The sequence below is a fragment of the Cryptomeria japonica genome, chromosome 4, assembly GCF_030272615.1.
Source record: "Cryptomeria japonica chromosome 4, Sugi_1.0, whole genome shotgun sequence".
Taxonomy (NCBI): Eukaryota; Viridiplantae; Streptophyta; class Pinopsida; order Cupressales; family Cupressaceae; genus Cryptomeria; species Cryptomeria japonica.
This window is the reverse complement of record NC_081408.1, coordinates 503,631,958-503,651,714: the sequence shown is the minus strand read 5'-3', so window position 1 is coordinate 503,651,714 and position 19,757 is coordinate 503,631,958. Positions and strand designations below refer to the sequence as shown.

Sequence of the window (19,757 nt, the reverse complement as noted above, 5' to 3'; positions counted from 1 at the left end):
ACTAGCCAACCACCTAACTAGATTGCAATGAAAGTAATCCTAATACACACAATAAAGGCATGAAGACAAGATGCTAAAAAAAATGCAAACCATAAGACATCAAATCCTCTCCTCCATGTCTCTTCATTGGCTTTTTTTCTCCTCCAAATTGGGCTTGTGTAGATCTCACCTACAAGTGCAAAAGCATGAAGCAAGATTGATTTGGACAGCATAAGGATACTTGAAAAATATGGTTGAAAATGATGAATAATGGAGTCCAATTTATAAAAAAATTGGGGATTGTCTGGATGACCAAGATTGATTTGAGACTGAAAATAATCAACAAACAAGATTGAGTGCACATTAGAGTTGCCATTCAAGGAAGGATGATGATAGAAGAAAGCAAATGGGAAGATGTCATGAGAATAAATAATAAAATCTTTAATTATCTTCTCATAAATACCAAATTAGCAAGTTGAAAGTATCTCACAAAAAAATAGATTTTTGAAGATGCACACCTCATTTTGGAATTTAAAATTAAGATTAATGAGATATTGCCAAAAAGATTGATTTTTGAAAATCAAGGAAAGATATTAGTTTCCAAATTCAAAAATTAGGAGGATTTATCAAAAGATTTAATAATTAAAAAATATTAAATATCTCCACATAAGAGGATAAAATGGAAAAATAAAAAAATTAAGAAAAGAAGGAAATAAAGATGAATTAATAAATAAAATTTATTAATTATCTTTATTTTGGAGGAAGATAAATATGATAAATTAATAAAAATGGTTTATTAATTTATTACTCATATTTATGAATTGGTTAATTAAATAAAATGAATTTATTTAATTAATGGACAAAGGGGACAAATAAATAAATTATTAAATTTATCTATTTAGGATTTAGAAGAATTGTTAGTAAAAAGGGGTTTAATTAAAGACTATGCACATGATATGTTAAAATAGGAGACACATGTGTTGACCATTTTTTAGTGTCTACAATGGTAAACAAATTATACTTCAACCTATGAATATGTAGTTTATTTTAAAAATATTTGTTTAATTAATTATTTTGTGACCCTAGAAAACTAGGTCATGACATGTGAAGTCTAATAAACCCTTATTTTCACCACTTAAAAAGTACTAAGAGTTCTGTAATAAAGGTGGGTTCATTTTGTGCAATGTAATCACTAGATGTATCTATTCGTGTGTATGTATTGCATGGTCAAGTATATGTATGTGAGAAATATTTCAATCTATATGCAAAAAGTTTACACATTGATGTAAAGTGGAGGTAATTATTTTCATGGTATGTAACCATGCATACCCAAGAAGGATGACATATGTTTTCCTAGGCATCGCATGGAACAATGTGTCTAACATACATGGAATAACTTAAGTTGAAAGAATAATAATACCTAAATAAGATATAGACGTAATGTCAAATCCTTTTTATGGTAAGGTTTGATGGTTTATCTTGTCCATGTCTACTTCTAATTATTTCAAATAATCTTAGTGTAAATGTTAATGTTAGATTCATTTTCAACCAAAGACGATTTGATGAGCATAATTCTATTTATCACCATGATCTATAAATATTTTCATTAAGAACCTTCTTAGGTGGGATTTCTTTATCATAAAATGATATATCACAATTTTCCTTGTGGCCAATTAAAGACATAACTAATTGTTGTGTAGTATTGGATCCAATTTAGATTTTCTATAGATTTTTACATTATATTTTTAATAAAAATAAGGCAAAGTGTATATGAAGTCTCATAGTGACATCATGACTTGAATACTTTGTATTTATTGAATAATGTCATACTCCTTTATTTTAGACATGACTTGAGGCACATGAAATAAATTAATTGTAATGGTCATTAGAATAGGTGGTGGTAGATCAACATATTATCCTCTTCCTAACCCTTGATGTGTATGCCCCACTAGATTATAATAATGTGAATTGAGGGAATTATAAAAGTAAGGTATATGAGACACAAGCTATATTGATACCCTTGAAGTCCATGCTAGCCTTGTGTGAATCACATAACAAAAAAACATGTTGAAAGAATGGGCCAAAGTGAAAAAATGAAAAAACAATACAAATCAGACTATTAAAAATATCTACCACTTTAATATAAAAACAAAACAAAAAAAACTTACCAATGAACAAGATATCATCAAAATTTTTATAATTAACAAGTAGGAAAAAATCACATGGAAGGACGAATTAGCAAATTTATCATAATCATTGGGTGAAAGTTCTTCACTAAGACTTATAATGTCATTATGTAATTCAATGACAATGAAATCAATACAAGAAGCTAATGAATTATCGTGAATGTATAAGCTATCATCATGTGGGTAGTGGTATGTGAAATATTATCACAAGTATTCGTAGATTCAAAGGAATGATCATTACCATGTTTATTACCATACATACAAGAAGATGATTCATTCAAAGTGCACAAAGCTATGTACATAAGACTATTGTAATATGTAAACAATGTATCACCACTAGGTAGACCAAGTCACGTATAGGTGAATTGTACAATAGATACTTGCTTAGTGCATGCTCATTATCATCACAAGGCACACAACTACCATGAAATTATGGATAAACAAACTAAACCTCTCTTACATAAGAGGACATGTGTTGATCGACTTAATGAAGGATGAAATGAATAAGATACATTAAAACAAAAAAACCATCAAGAAGACACACATCCATATCATAAAATTTCACAAATATATCTAGAATGGATGTGTCATCTAAAATGAATGATAAAAACATTATGAAATTTGGAATCGATACATGCAAATCAATTAAGGAACATGTCCTAAAAGTTGTTGTAATTATAGAATAACCTTGGGTGGATAGTACAGAAGGAGATAAATCATTATGTATCCCTAAATATAGTGTGAATGCAAATTGTAGAAATTTTAGATTAAATAATAAGTTAAAGTAATATTAGATCTAAAAATTATAATATTAACATAAAACCTTAGAGGAAGTAAAGGTTGTGAAATATTGATCATATTAACCAAAACTATAATGAAAAAAAAATCTCTAAATTTAATCTATTATAACATGTAGACATAAATTAACCTAGATTAATAATTGAGTAGCTTAAGGGCATGAGAAATGCATAATTGTATTTTCCATTATAGAAAGAACATGCTATAAAAGCAAGGTACTTAGTTTTGCATTCAAAAGCGAGGAATATTTTTGTTTTATATTCTAAATTTTGCTTACCCCTCATAATTAAAGATGGAATATGACAGTTTATAGCTTGCTTCAAAATTTGAACAATTGACTTGCATTGTATAGATGGTCAAATTTGTGATTATAGAACATCTTGCACCTATGAAAATGTTCTACGAGTTTGCACACTTATGCATGTAGATTTGGCTCCTCTTCTTTTACTTTTTCTACTACCCAAAACTTGTGATATATGAGAACATATTTATAAGACTGCTAATATATCACAAAGAAACATCTCTTAAATTAACCCTAAAAAATTGAATAAATGATCAAGTGTAATAAATCTATATTAATAATATATTTTAATATATCTATACTAGAGATACAAGTATGCAAGGCTGAAAATTAATCCATGGAAGATGTCATTGTAATTCTAAGGTTAATCCTTAATCAATGAAAGCATAAAGCATTCCTTTGCTAGGCTTACATTGAAATAAATAGTATAGATAGATCTTTCAATGTCCATGAGGCTACATATAGCCTATGGGGCAAACGACCTAGTTATTTTAGTCTTTTGTATTTCAGTCCTTTCCTATTCAAGAAGATGATAAGCATCCCCTTCTTCTCAAAAGTCTCCTCAATGAATTCACTCTGTTAGAAATGGTTATCATTATTTGGTATGCTTGTCTCTAATATTCTTGAACGCATCACACTCTATAATAAAGTCTTTTTCTATTCTAGTGACTCAGAATTGAAAAAATACATACCCTTTCTTTTCTTTTCATGTTTTTTTTAATCTTTTCTATATACAAGTTTTATTGATATTTTCCAAACATTTTTCCAAATTTCATTTGTACTTTCCTTCATATAAGAAAATATTATTTACCTTATTCACCCGAGAAAAATTTAATTGTTTATTTATTTATCTCAAACGATCGAATTATTTCAGTAAATTTCCACTCATCCTCGTTGCGTTATTAGCTCAGAATCATGGCTTCTTTACTCTAAAAGAGTTTACAGTGGAGTGATGGAGCAGCAATGCCAATTTTGGTTGCCCAAGAAGAAGCGTTTATGCGCAAATTTTGCATTGCTTGGCTCACAGTAGGTTATTCCATTTTATGCAAGGAGTGTTTGTGATTAGCACGGTAAAGTGGCTAGTAATAACTTGTGTTTGTTATGATTAGGTTTTGCGGAAACCACAAGCCTGATTCAGTTGAGAGCAGGATTCCATGTCCAATCGATCCATCTCAGTAATACTTCTACCTAAATCCCATTGTATTATCAGCTCTGCGTATTTTTTTTTTAAGTCTGAACACATTGGGCTCCTACCTAGCTTGATTTTGGGATCAATTGGTCTTCAAATATATATTTTTTTCTGCATTTTGTAGTTGGTGATATGCAAATGTTGTGCAAATATACACTTGGAAATAATAACTGAATAAAATTGTTAAGCTACACGAATTTTTGGGGTACAAGTAGTGATTAACCATCAAGATTAGTGATATATAAAAGCGAACATACAGCTCATTTTATAGATAAATCTTTTAAAAACCAGCCCTTGTAGTACTAAAAATTCTAATCATACTCTACTCCAATGGCTAGTCGGAAGTCCATGGATGAGGTATCTCTATGCATGACACTTAGCAATTTCAATCTTTTATGTTATCCACCTCTTCATGAATTTATCCCTATTCGCATTAAATCCACCCCTTGTAGTGTCCAGTTACATTTGAATGATTCAGTAGAGTCAATTTTTATACACAGTCATATTGGATATGCGCCAAGAGTTTATCAATCTTCTTTTAAGAAGTTCCACCTTTTTTGCCAATATATGGGTTATTAGATGAGCAGGGGATGATGTGGACCTCCTTACTAAATGTAGAATCCAACAACTCCCTAGTCGACTAGATTACATCACAACCTTACTATTTGTTTGCTAGGGTTTAAGGGCCACTTTTTGCAATGAATGAGATTTGTGCTCTTACGAGTCTTGCCATTATTATCACATCACAACTCCTTAGACGCTCTGGCATACTAGTTGCTAGCAGTTGCCACTAAATATTTCAGGCCTAGATCTCAAATAAAATTCTTAGAATTAGGAATTGGTACTTATACATAAGTGATATGTCTAAAAGGATATTAGCAGGTAGTTCTTAAGAGATAAGGGGTAGTGCTATTTACATCCTTACATATATATTCATCGGGTCAAAAATGCATTATGAACACAACAAAATATGAACATATTCTAGACAAAGAACGTGGACTTGGTTAACATGTATTTGGTGCAGGAGCACCCGGGCGAATCAGCAATCAGCACCACTAAAAATATTTTCAGTTTGTTTTCTTCAGTTTTGTTTTGGTTTGTCTTGGTCTTGGCATCTCTCCATGGTTGGCTCCGGCTTAGGACAGACCTCTCATCGCCAACAAAGCCTTGGTAAATCTGAAGGCTTATGAACTAATGTTGATTATACAGAGCTTCTGCATTATTAAAATGCCTTAAAAATTTAAAGCAAATGCAAGTGACCGGTGTAAAAGCCAGTATCCACGAGCTTTGGCAGCAACCTGACAGCCTGTGAAGTGGGAGCTTTGGAACAGGACATGGACATCCATCAAATCATAAAGGATACAGGGATTTTGTCAGATGTTGTAGTTGCAACTGCGCTGGTAGACATATATGCAAAATGTGGAAGTATAGACAGACCACGTGAACTGTTTGATAGAATGCCTCAAAGAAGTGTTGTCTTGTGGACTGCAATGATTGCAGGATTTGAACAAAATGGATTTGGCTAAAAGGCTTTAGACACTTTCAAGCAAATGAAATTGGCAGGCATACAGCCAAATTCTGCAACCATTGCTAGCATCCTCATGACCTGTGAACAACAATAACTAAGAAATGGCTAGAAATGCTTAGAAACTTTCGAACAAACGCACTTGATAGGTGTCTTAAGAAGTGAAGACCAAAAGCTTCAGGTTTGATGAAGAGTCAGGCACCAGATCACTTGAATATCGATGGCCCAAAATGGCAGAGGGAATGAAGCGATGGTGGTTTTATTAAAACACATTAAAAATTTGAAAGAAAAAAGAAACATTTGGAATTCGGCCTAAGTAGTAAAGAATTATTTGTGAAGACACAAAAAGGCACCGATGGAAATATGAAACGCTGGGAAAACCATTTACAGATGGTAAAAACGCAATATAAGAAGGAAGGCATCGAGTAGTGAGTAGAAGGGGGCCCGATAAGGATTTAGTGGCATTGGCCAAGGAAGAATAATGTGTGTGGGGTTGCACAGAGCGTGAGAAAAGAAATGTGTATTGAAATGCATAGATGGAAGAAAGGGGCTGTGTGAGAAAAAGATAGAGAAGTTTAGAAACGGCCAAGAATATTAAAAAAACAAACAAATAGCTTGCGTAAGAGAAATGAAAACACCAGTAACAGTTGAATGGGAAGGGTTTTGGGCTGCTTAGAATAAGGAAGAAAGCAAAGAAAAGAATCAGTGGAAAACAAGAGGAGCTGCACAATAGGGAAGTGAACAGTGTGGATAGTAGGAAAAAGAAGCAAGGGTAAAGATGCTTGTGTAAGAAGGAGAAGAATGGCTGTGATTGCGTTGAATTGGAGACTGGCATATTCATACGAGGAGACTGCAGAATAAAGATAGAGGCTTGGTATTTTTGCTTTGTGAAGGTATAAATTGACAAGCAGTTTGGGTTTGTGGGTAGTAAAGCATAGGAAAAGAGAACAGATGAATGTTGTTATAGGAGCCTATGCAAGTGTGCAGATTTGAATTTGTGGGACTCAAAACCCTCTGGAATTAATAGGATTCCAGAACCCACAAGTAGAACATTGCATGAAGATATGATCAAAGATTAACAGCAGCTTACCATCAATCAGCCATCAGCAAGGCAGCTAAGAACAAGCAAAGCCACCCGACAAGCCTAAGCCATTAGACAAAAGATGTCAACAACATTGGACCTGAGACATGGGTTTTGGCAAGGCTCCCATAACCTTATTACAAAAGAATTAACCATGAAGCCCACAAACATTCTGCACCGAGCAATGAAGGCATCCAAAGAGCAAGAATTCACCTCCTCAGAAGAACTCCTCTCCTCCTCAATAGAAGAGGATCCCACCTCAATAGGAACAACAGAGGAGGAAACCACGAAAAAGAGAAACAATAGGCATAGAAACATATCCTTAATATTTTCCATAACAAAGACCTCCACCTCCATACGAGAAATTGGGTTTTGAAAAGGCTCCCATAACCTTTGAAATAAGGGCAGAAGTTGCTCCTCCCAATTAGACAAGAACTTGAGGAGAAGCAACAGAGGGTTTTGAAAGGCTCTCCAAACCTTCACAATGGGTTTTAGAATGGCTCCCATAACCATAAAAAAAAAGTTGCAAAGGCCCCCTCACATGTCTCCCTCACAAGAAGCATCTCAACCTCAATATGAGAAAACTCCACCTCAATAAGAGCTTGAAGAGGGAAGGCAAGGAAAAGAGTAGTACAAGCCCATATTAGAAACTTGGAACCTCTAAGAATAGCGCACAAACTCCATCCGCATACACAGAGTCGGCCATAAAAAAGGAGGATAAAACCCTCAACCAGAAACAAAAACCCTCTAAAAAGGCAGGCCCAAATAGAAAGGAGGGCATCAATATAGAGAACTCATCAGCACCCCTTCCAGTACCATCTCTGCTACAACCAAACAAAACTAGAAGGTAGCCAAAAAGGCAAAATCAAGAGAACCAATAGTCTCCTTCCAAAGAAACCTCCAAAGCCAAAGAAGCCACCAAAAAGGCCTCCACGTAGAAACCCCAAAAGGGCAACTAGAACCGCTCCAAACCAAACAAATAGTCCATAATCCAGACAGAGGATGTCTGACATGCAAAACCCAAAGCTGAAAGACAAAGCAAAAAACCCCAGGAAAGGCCTGCAACGAGGCAACAACCGACATTTCTCTCTCCAAATAAAGGTCACAACCAGCTCCAAAGGCAAAAACAAATGTGTACAAAGCTCCCAAAACCAAATGTAGGGCCAAACATCTGTTTGCAACTGAACCACCAATACTGCATATGTCTAGAACACAACAAGCTCCTGACAAAGCCAAGGGCAGAGTAGATGGAACCATGAACCCAATAGTAGGAACACCAGCCATTCCCATCAAACCGTAGACTAGAAAACACGACCCAAAAAAGGTAGAGACTAGTGAATCCACACTAAGTAGGGCCTTAAAATCCATCCTAGCCACAACATCAACGACAACAAACCCCTAAACAAACACTTGATCATCCTATGCATCATCAGAATCCCCCTCTCCCTTTGCATCCTCCACTCTAGACGAAACCCTACTACCACTCCCGCTCCCTCTTCTCTCACTCCCGCTTCTCGCTCTTGCTTCCTCTCATTTCAAATTAACAAACTTGACAATTCCTAGTGTTACAAATTGTAATAGTTTCTCAGTGTGAGTTATTATGTAATTTATTGCATGGAATTGAGTTTGTATTTGATTTGGTATTAGTTTGAGTTGGGATATGAGATTGTAGCCCAGAGAGAGGGCAAGGTTAATGTGAATGAGAGAAGTTAGGAAGACTCCATTTTGTTGCAATCTGGAAGACAAACATATGAGCCAGGCATTTTATCTGCAAGATGATATAGTCATATGTTTGAGAAGCAAGTGGAAGGTTCATATATTTATAGACTCCATTTGTTATAGACTTGGCTGGCAGGGTGTATTTTTGCAAGGAGCCCCAAATTCACCACTCCCTTGCACGTTGGCTGCAAGGTTAGATTGGTCTATTATGTTCTTATCGCCCCCTTCTCATTTCTGCAAATTTAATATAGTTTGATTGCTTTGTTACTTTGTAACATAGGCCATTTCAATAATATAAAAATACAAATATACATTAGTTCATTATGAATCTTTGTCTCCGGATGTAGTGTCTCCATTGCCATCAGACTCTCCTCCATTTGCAATTTGGAAGACGGACATATGACCTAGGCATTTTATCCACAAGATGATATAGTCATATGTTTGAGAAGCAAGTGGAAGGTTCCTTTCCTATCAACCGATCAGCAAAGTAACAAAGCAATCAAACTATATTAAATTTGCAGAAATGAGAAGGGGGCGATAAGAACATAATAGACCAATCTAACGTGGAAGGGAGTGGCGAGTTTGGGGCTCCTTGCAGAAATACGCCCTGCCAGCCAAGTCTATAACAAAGGGAGTGGTGAGTTTGGGGCTCCTATACTTATAAGATATAGTCACATGTTTGAGAAGCAAGTGGAAGGTTCCTCTTTTGTTAGTATTGAACTGTGAATATAGTTATAAGATTGTTTCAAAAGAAAATGGTTGTCGTGCAATATTAGAAGAATGCCTCACAAGCATATGATTTATGTGAAATATCATAGTATTGGCTCACAAGCTTATGCTTTATATGCAATATTCATCCAATAGTCAGATCAAAGCTTTAAAATAGTACTACTTTGCTTCAATAGAGTGCATGCTAGGGACGTTTCTTTCAACCTTGTGGAACTTAGCACATCTACTGCGAGGGTACTACAAAACATAATCACTTTCACATGTGTTGGTTGAAAATTTTGTACACTTGGGGAAATATACAAAATTGTGGTTTCAACCACAATGTGTGAGTAAAACTCTCCTAATTAAGGGAAGGTTCCCCCTATCTAACTACAACTTTAAAAATAAAATGGGATGGGACAGCAGTCTTTCTTCTTTTTTCAAGAAAGCCAATATCCTTTTCTCTTCACATAAAAGTGATAGCAATTTAAGATAAAACAACAGTAACAACTTTTTGAAATGAAATGAGAGGAAGGAAATGAAGTTTCCTGAAAGCTCAAAGATCCTTTGGGACGGGACAGCAATATCAAGCTCAAAGTCTTGATTATATGAAGTTCTATCTACCCTTTTCTATACTAACGCTATCAAGAACAAATTATAACAGCTCAAAGAATGGAATATCTTATTCTTTTCTACATAAAACAATGGAAAGTAGTATAAGCTCAAAGACTCACAGCTATTTCTCACAAAATCTGCTTCTAAACTCTCTTAAGAATAAGTGCAAGCACAAAGACTTACAACTCCTCTCAAAAGAATATTTATTCTAATTTATATTAACCACAAATACTTGTAGCACAAAGACTGCAAATCAAATTCGATCAAGTTCTTTGAAGGAACACTTGCAAGAAGATAATATAGAACACAAACTCAAGAATGGAGCACAAAGATTCACACATGAGCAATTTCCTTCTATTTCTTTCAATTCTTGAATTCACACATGAAAGCTCAAAGACTTCTTTGCTGTAAATTTGGCAGAGTTTTTGCTTGCTTTCCAAAAGATATCGATTACAATAGACCCCTCAAGTATTTATAGAAGAGGAGTCTTGAGGAAAAGGTGGGAGGATCCTAACTAACTTGAGAGATTCTCTCAACCACCAAGACTTATTCAATAACTAACTAAGACTTATTCCAACTACAGTTCTAACCGAACACAACTTGTAGTTGCCTTATATGTAATTACAAAAGTGCAAGTAAAGACTTAACTTGCAATTTACAAAAGGCTTTTACATGCAACTTGTCAAAAAAAAAACTACAACTAAGAGATTACAAATCTGGAAAAATACAACTAAGTGTTGAAAAACACTTAAGCTGTAGCATGTGAAGACTTGAATCCTTTGAACTTTTGGATGATCATTCGTAGCTCAACGGGATTTGGTTCGTGGGTGTTCTTAGCAACAACCATGGTCTTCACAATGGTATCATGGCATCGAAGAAGCATAGAGTCGTTCTTCTCCAAGATGGACTAGATTTCGTACAAAAAGATTTGATGTTTCATCAGAACTTGAATTTAAGCAGCTGAGAATTGTTCTCTCCTCCATTCATTATGAATCCTCATTTGTAGATCCGCAAGCACTTCTTCTTTTGGTACCAATTCTCCATTCTGACTCATTATGTTGCAAGAGGCCTTCTCACAATGGGAAACAATACCTTGAAATACTTCAACCCGCAATCTCCTCAATGAGGGATTTGAGAACAAGGGCTTTATTCTCCAGAAGTTCTTCAAATTCCAAGTACATGACAACTATTGTTGGGGCATGATGCGCCAGATTGTCAAACTACCTTCAGCCCTTCCCAAATTCTGTTTGAAAGTGTCGGAGATTTGATTCAATTTTTCTTCAATGGTCTCCAACTTAGACATCATTTAAAAAATGTCTTTCAGCACTTGTGCACATAGATCATGAAGTTGATCCACCCAAGAATCCAATGCTTGTACTTTCTGAGCAACTCTTTCAACTCCCCGAATGGATTCTTGGGAACCAGAAGAACTTGTAGGATTACTCCCTTCACCAATAGGTTTTGTAATTTTATGAACAACTGCAACAAGTTGCCGGTTCTCCTCTTCTAGCTTGTCTTTCTTTGCTAGAAGTTCATCATACCGCTGCACTAGTGAGGCTACGGATTGCTGGGCATCATGTTTGACCACTTCATGCGTTTGTTTGCCCAATTCTATCCTTGTAACCCTGTAATTAGCAGCTTGCATTTCCTCACGTGGCTTATCCACAAGGAGCTCAACAATTTCTGCCACTTTCATCTTATTGCTATCAACAATTACTCTTGAGATTGTCTTGGCCTTTTTAGCAACCTTGGGCCTAGACTGTTTGAGTTGCTGATAGTCAAAGACATCAGGAGAGATTTCCTACTTCTTCCTCTTTGGGGTAAAAGAACTAAGCCATGGAGGTAAAACAACTAGTTCTCCTCTAGTAGTTGCTGAAGGTGAAGGAGAAGCAGTTTCTGTTTGAACAACCGTGGTCACCCTGGGAGGAGTATCTGTTTGCATGGCGACCATGGTTTGCTCAGTAACCAATGGGCATGCAGATTGCCTCATAAATTCTTCAAAGCTAGAAGTAGAGGTATCAATCTCTGACAAATGGATACATGCAGGAGTATCCTCAAAAATTTCCAGCAAACTCTCTTGTTGATGATTAGGGGGTGGCTCAACTGCTGAAATAGGAACGACATTCCGAGGAGACTCCTCCACTGTTATGTTAGGAGGAGAAAGAGGCATCTCAATGGAAACCGAGGAAGGAATCTCATGAGGTGAGTCTGAAGCTAGAGATTTAGGAGCATCATTTGATTGCTGTCCTTATTCTGGATTATCAAGATCGATCACATGAACGTGAAACCGAGACTTTTCCTTTCCACGAACTGTCGCCTCCTTAGGAGGAAACACTATTGCCCGACTAACCCGCAATTTGATCCTGGTACTTGAAGATGATGCACCTTCCTTGTTGTCAATCTGAATCTCAGACTTACGTCCAAGAGGCCCCGTAGAGTCATCTTCTTTCCCAACCTTGATCTTGATGAGTCTAACACCATTACCTTTGAGCCAAGTGTTGGTGTTAGCCAGGATAGGCTGAAATCTTTCAAGAATGGACGTGCATTCTTTATGCGACCATTGGATTAAAGGAAGTGGGGCTTCCTCAACCCTTCGTGAGACGTAGTCTGGATCGAGCACATGACCATCATTGATCATTCCTTGCTGAATGTCCTCCAGGTTCAGATCAATAACCTGCTCAATAGTAAGCCTGCAGTAGTCCATCTTGAGAACCTCCATTTTTGTACGAAGATCTACCCAAATATCCTCAATACGATGCACGTGTACGAAGGACTTTTTGATCTTTTCCTTCATACCCCGGTAATCAAAATCTGCCCTGGACTTAAACCTTTTAAGTTTAATCTCTTGCATCTCAGTCTCCATAGCTTTGGCTTTGACGGATGTGACAAGAGAAAACCGACCAATTTTCAATGGGTTTGTTGTAGAAATCCCCATTCCGACCTTATGTCTGATAGATTGATGAGCGTGCACGACCATGATCTGTCTTCCCAACTCCATAAGAATGATCTTATCAGTCGAGTATCTAGGGAGCATGTATGGTTGCCCATTGTAGCATCCGACCCTCACATAAGTGAAAGTTGGGAATTGAAGAAACAAGCACCCATACTCATTGACTTTCCCATGCTTCATCTGATACCCTTCTGTTCTTTAGAGTCTTGTCAAATTGGCACATGAAGTAACCAAAGAATGCATCTTGGACTCTTTTGAAATGCAATCTGTTGGGTCTCAAAGGTAGCTGATCATAATATTCCCACACAGGTATAAGAAAGCGGTCACCCTTGGTAGAAAGACTAGGGAAATGTCTGAGTGACGCTGCCAAATACACTGAGTATGAATTCATGTAGAAAGTCATGGTGGTAGGGACTGCGGCAAGTTGCTTGCACAAAGCATCACTGATAATCTTTCCCAATGATATATGATTGGATTGCCTTATGAACATGGTAAACTGATACATCCAGGGTTCAAAAACATTAGAGTGTTCAAGACCCATCATCCTGCTGAGGAGAGTTATGATGTCTTCAATTTCCCACTTAAAGTCACAATGGTACAACTTAGCCCACTTTGAGAAGGCGGCTCGTGGCTCATGAATCCACCTGTTGATATGACGTTTACAATCCTTTTCCCTCTTGACAACTATAGTACTCGGCTGCACTATCCTTTGAAATTTCCATATAAACAGGTGTTGGTGGTATTCTGAAGACGTTCTCAATTGTATCTGCATCAAGGCGGATTATTGCCTCACCATCATCATTTTTAATGGTTCTCGTCTCCTTGTCAAAGCGATGGGCACAAGCGAGAACAAATTCAGGTTCTAGGGCAGCCATTGGAAAAGAGGATGCGTGATGGATGTGGCTGTCCAACATCCATTGCATATTACTATCTTGCGGATCCTCCACTCTCTTGACGAATTTTGACATGTCCACATGCCCTATCTCCGTGTCTTTTATGTGATCCAAAGGAGAGGAAACTTGCGAAAGTGAAACTTCATTCTAGTACTTGTCATATTTATACTTCATCTTCTTCGGAATAGGAGAGGATGGTAAGTCTGACATTGAAGGATAACCTGGTATACTGCGATGAAGACTTAAAAGTGTTAAGGCAACCTCATAATCAGCTGCAACTAACATTTTTCCTTCTTCAAATGGGAAGAACTCCAACCCTTGCACTTCATGAATTTGTGAGAGAAAGATGGGAAATAAATGGGAATGCTGGTAATTTGACTTTGACCAATTTCGGATCTTGGGGAGAGTTTTACAAGTATGCAAGTTGGGAAGAATGAACATGCAATCGGACTTTTAAAACCCGAATGCAAGTATACTTGTAAAACGGAAAATGGAGAAATAAGTGAAAAATGAGAATTAGACTTGTGGAAAATGACGTGAATGGAAAGTACAGATATAAGCAATATGGATGGATAAAAATAGGAATGTTTTGGGAATGTCATTTTCAAGAAAATGGGAAGAACTTTGGACATGCAATCCGGTTCTAAAACCTTGATTTTGGAAGGATGGGTATTTTTCATCTTTGCAACTTGGAATTTCACTAGAAGATGGTTAAATTCTTATAACCATAAGGGAAGATTGATTATTTTCATCCAACTTGTAATCGGGATTTAAAATCTCGAATACAAGTAAAGAGGGAAAATGGGGAAGAACAATGCAATTCACAAATTGCTTTGCAAAGGGGAAAATCTCTCTCACAAAACCGATTTTGGGGCAAAACCAACATATACACAAATTTACAACTAGAAAGGAAAAACAAGAAGACAAGAAAACAAGAAAATGAAACAAGAAAAGAAAAGAAATCATACCTTGTTTCAATTTGAAATGCCTCTTCAAAAGATGATCAATCTTTTGAAAGAAGGGAAGAAAACTCTTAAATAAAGACTAACCACATTCCAAAACCCTAGCTACGTTTTTACCAAAATGCCATAGGCAGCAAAACGTGGCACCAAATGCAAGTTTGTAGAGCCAAATCGCCAAAGAGGAATCACGCCTAAGAGTCCCAAAGCAAAATGCCTAAGGGAGAGATGAAAACGTGGCACCAAAACCCCCCAAGCAGCCTTGGAAGGATCACATGGAAAACGGTTTTCGCAGAAAACAAGGGTTAAACCGTTTTCCAAAAAAAATGCAACGTGTTCTTCAACTCACATAAATCGCCTTGCAACAATATCGCCTCCTTGCTCCATGAATCTCTCCACAAAAATCAGGAAGAATTTGTGGCAAAATTGTCTTAGGAGAGGAAAATCGGGTTCTTGGGAAAGAAATACAAGTTACATTTTACATGCAAGAGAGAAAATTGGGTTTTTATTCTCATATTATGAGTTTAAAATGTTACTTTTCTTTCAACAAGGCAAAATCGGGTTTTAGAAATCCAATTGCAAGTTTAAAATTCCTCTATTTACACTTTATGGAGCAAATTGGGTTTTTTTTGGACACGATAGCAAGTTTAAAATGTCACTTTATTCCATTTCTAAGCAAAATCGGGTTTTGGAGAGAGATATGCAAGTTATAATAACTTGTAAAGGGGAAAATAAAATCCCTACAACAAGTTTTAATAACTCAACACATGCAATAGGGGAATAAAATCCCCATTACAAGCAAAAGACACTAAAATAGGGGTTTTACAAAAGAATTACAAGTGACTTTTAAATATGCAATTTAAAATTAATTTGTAACTTATCCAAAAAATCCCTATTATGACTTAAAAAGCCAAAAAGCATCAAGGGGGAAATAAAAAGTAAGTTACAAGTTCTTTTTTCAATAAAGTGCACTTGTAATTAGCCAAAAATTTCCCTACAAAGACTAAAACAAAGAAAATCATTAAAACTTGCAATTCAAGGAAAATTTCCCACCTGCAGTCAAGGAGAAAAAACCCGAAATTGAAGGAAAGACAGAACAAACGAACCCAGAATGCGATGAAATTTGAAACATGGTTCGAGGATGGATTGAGGATTAAGCCAGGCCAAGGGTGAAGAAAAATTCTGCCTTGGAAAGCGTGCCATAGAGTAAAATTTTCATTTTTTGACAAAAAAATTTATGTAATGGTCCTTCATTTTTGAAAACAAAAATGAGGACAACAACATGGCAGCAGAAATCAAGAAAAATTGCAATTTGGAGCAGAAAATGATTTATTAGACTAGAAAACTGTATGAAAAACTTTTTTGTTGATTTGATCCAAATTATCCATAGTTGATCACGATTCACCATAGAATTGCATTTTCTGATAATTTTTTGACTGTATGGTGCAATTTTTGCCTTTCAAAAAAATCCATAACCCTATCCTTTTTAAATTTTTTTTTGACAACCCTAATCATAACCCATTTTTTCCCCATCTTTTCTCTAATAAATCTCGAATTTTTGAAAAATTCTGTGTCTTTTGGTTTGCTCTTTTTTCTAGAGAACGATATTTCTTTATTACAAACTACAAAGTATATTGGTTTATTGTAATCTTATTTTATTCTCTGGGATGTCCCCTTACTGATGCACTTCCAGATCAGCTCAATATTCACAAACATCAGAAGGAACCAGCATATTATATAGTTTGGAATATATTTCTTATATATTGAGATAAATTAATTAGTGATTATTGAATCTGCAACTACAGTTTATGAAATCATTAAAAGTAATACTGATTGTGAAATCTGGAATTGTTTAAATGATACAGTTTATGAAGTGAATTCAGAATTAGACCAAGAAATTACACATTCAGTCAGTCAACTTCATGAGTGAAACTCAGACATAGAAGAATTGGCAGAGGGAGGTATGGTAGGGTGCCCTAGGACAGCTGTTCTCCCTCCATGCAGTCCCTCTCCAATCTTCTATGACTGAGAATGTGTGATTATTAACCATAGTCCCTCACATAAGTGCTGGGGAAGGTCTTGCACTAGGGTGCCCTTAGCGGTTCTCCCTCTTACAGTTCAGTGGTTGTGCCCTCTTAGCAGTTCTCTCCACTTTCCTTGCAACAGGGTGCCCTTAGTGGTTCTCCCTTAGATGCAGTCTTCTTTGCCCAACGCTCTTATGACAGACTATGGTGGATTTGTTTGTGTTTTAATGTTTACTGACATAAAATAGAAATACATTTTGAATTTATATGTTAACAAACAGAATTCTACAGTATCAATATATATGGACAATAGTAAGGAATTAATCTTAGTTCTGTTGGTTACTGTAATTTTCAATGATCTGAATTTGTACTTGTTCTATCATTCAAGAGGCTGGCAGACTTTATTCGTGCCCTTTTTTTCCTTAAATCCCCTACTTACTGGATGCTGAACGTACTCCTTATACCTTCGTATGGTACTGGAAAGTTATGAGCCTTGCATGTGTTTGTGAAATGTGATGGTTTGTAAAGTGGCACCTCTTCATGATGACTGTTGCTTCACATAACTAATCCTTCATGCTGACCATTGCTTTCTCTTTGAACCATTCTTTCCTTAATTACTATTTGTTATCATTTATTGACAGTGATAATATAACCATCATTAGATTTATGTATATAACTATCATCTATTTATGTATATCGCCGTCCTGGTTTCTGATTAGATTTGCTTTTTCGTGGTTGGGGACATGACAGTTCACTCTTCTCGAATTTGCTTGCCCTCAAGCAACTTCAGATTCGGATGGTTGAAGATATCTTCTCCTTCTTATGTAGCATCTTCCTCCGGAAGGCCCTTCCATTTGATCAAGAATTCAAGAATAGTTTTATTCCTCAATTGCTTCGCCTTCATATTGAGAACGGCTTTAGGTTCCAAGATTAGTTTACCCTCGTCATCAAGAGGGGGTAATTCTACACATGGGGTAACTTGTTGCCCTAATACTTTCTTGAGTCATGACACGTGAAAAATGTTGTGAATCCTGTTGTTCTCGAGCAAATCCAATTCATAGGCTACTTCACCTATCTTCCTTATGACCTTATAAGGTTCATAAAATCAAGGTTTTAGTTTTTCAGCCCCGCTTAGCTTAATTGACGATTTCGTATGTGGTTGTAGCCGCAAAATTATTAATTCTCCAATGTCTAATGACCTCTTGATGCAGTTTTGATCAGCATAGATCTTTTGTTGATTTTGCACCTGATATAAATTGACCTTGAGCTCTTCATAATGTCCATATTCTTTTGTACAAAATCCTTTGCCCCTGGTACTCGACTTTCTTGCAAAATCAAACTTTTGAAGGAGGTTGGTTCATAAACATACAATATTTTGAATGGACTCATCTGGATTGACATGTGATGAGTGGTGTTGTAGCAATATTCACCAAGGTGCATTTTGCTGGCTGGTGACATAATTCCTCAAATATCCCTTGATCCACTTGTTAACAATTTCAGTTTGTCCATTCGTTTGAGGGTGGTAAGCCAAAATTGGCTAAGGAATTGGTTGTCTCGGTTGTTGACTATGTTCCTTGGTAGACCATGTAATCTAAAGATCTCTTTGAAGAATATTTCTGCTATTTGTGAGCCCGATACTCTGATACTCAATAGATATTGTGAAGAAGTGAGCATACTTGGTGAGACAATCCACTACTACATAAATGCAATCCTTCGCTTGAACTCTAGGCAACTCTGTTATGAAGTCCATTAATATGCTTTCCCACTTTTGATTTGGAATGGGCAAAGGTTGAAGAAGTCTTGCTAGATGGCTTTGTTCAATTATGTTTCTTTGACATTTTTATACATGCTCAAGGACAACTTTCTTGAGGCACTTATTGTGACGTCCTCACAAATCGCCCCATTGCAAATGGGGACTCCCACTTTTCACTTTCCTAGCTTAGTGTTTTAGCTTGGCAATAGTCATAGTTTTTTAACCTCTGTTTGTGAGAAGAAGTTTTGCCTTGTCAGGTCTAAGATAGGGTGAGTCTTGAGTAATTTGTGAAACGGTCTGAAATCCAAAATGTTGTCAAAATTGCTCAAAGTTGTCAAAAGTGTCAGAAATTGTCAAAGTTGCAAAATTTTGTCAAATTGCGAAAATGTTGTTAGCGTCAATTGCTTGGAATTTTGAGTTTTGAAATGATAAGCTTGAAGAGATTGAAATTTGGCATAGACAAGGAAAATTCCTTGTTAGGGTCGGATTTTCCGACCTTGACAAGAAGCAAATAATGAGAAAATTTTGTAAAATCCTTGAAAAAATTGAAGTAAAATTCCTTGTGAAGAAATTCGAATTCAAAAATAAGTTGTGAATTTTCAAGTTCAAATTGTTTTTCTTGACAAAATTTCTAATTTTCATCTAACAAATTCGTCCAAGGTAATTTCAAGCTCAAAAATGTCTTTGTCGTTGAATTTCCACCTTAAAGTGAGGAAGCCATTCTAAGTAATTTCATTTCCAGCTTAAATGAATGGAAGCATTCCTAAGCAATTACATTTCTGGCTAAAACAAGAGGAAGTGATTTTACTTCCGGCTCAAATCAACGGAAGTGATTTTGGACAATTCATTGCTGCCTTAAACAGAGAGAAGTCATCAAAGGTCCAAATTCCAACATAAGACAAGTTGGCTAGTGTTGCAATGAATTTAAATTCAAGAAGTTTTATAATATGGAACAAGTCGGCCAACTTGGAAGGGTATGAGTTTGTGTCATATCCCTTCCTTGATCGTTATATATACCTTAAATAAAGCAATTATTATTATTATTAATTGCCAATGAATAATTACTGAAAATTATTT

The 19,757-nt window shown here is 36.0% G+C and overlaps 1 protein-coding gene across 3 annotated transcripts in view; it reads left to right on the top strand.

The window, feature by feature from the left end:
- Positions 1 to 4,111: 4,111 nt before the first annotated feature.
- Positions 4,112 to 19,757, top strand: part of LOC131053475 (uncharacterized) — a 123,144-nt gene continuing 107,498 nt past the window's right edge. For 2 of the 3 annotated variants that reach the window (XM_057988097.2, XM_057988096.2), the window contains exons 1-2: positions 4,112 to 4,290; positions 4,374 to 4,439. In XM_057988097.2, the coding sequence (XP_057844080.1) occupies positions 4,217 to 4,290; positions 4,374 to 4,439 (140 nt within the window). In that variant the 5' untranslated portion in view covers positions 4,112 to 4,216. The remainder of the gene's footprint in view (positions 4,291 to 4,373; positions 4,440 to 19,757) is intronic. The other variant, XM_057988095.2, reaches the window with a different exon arrangement.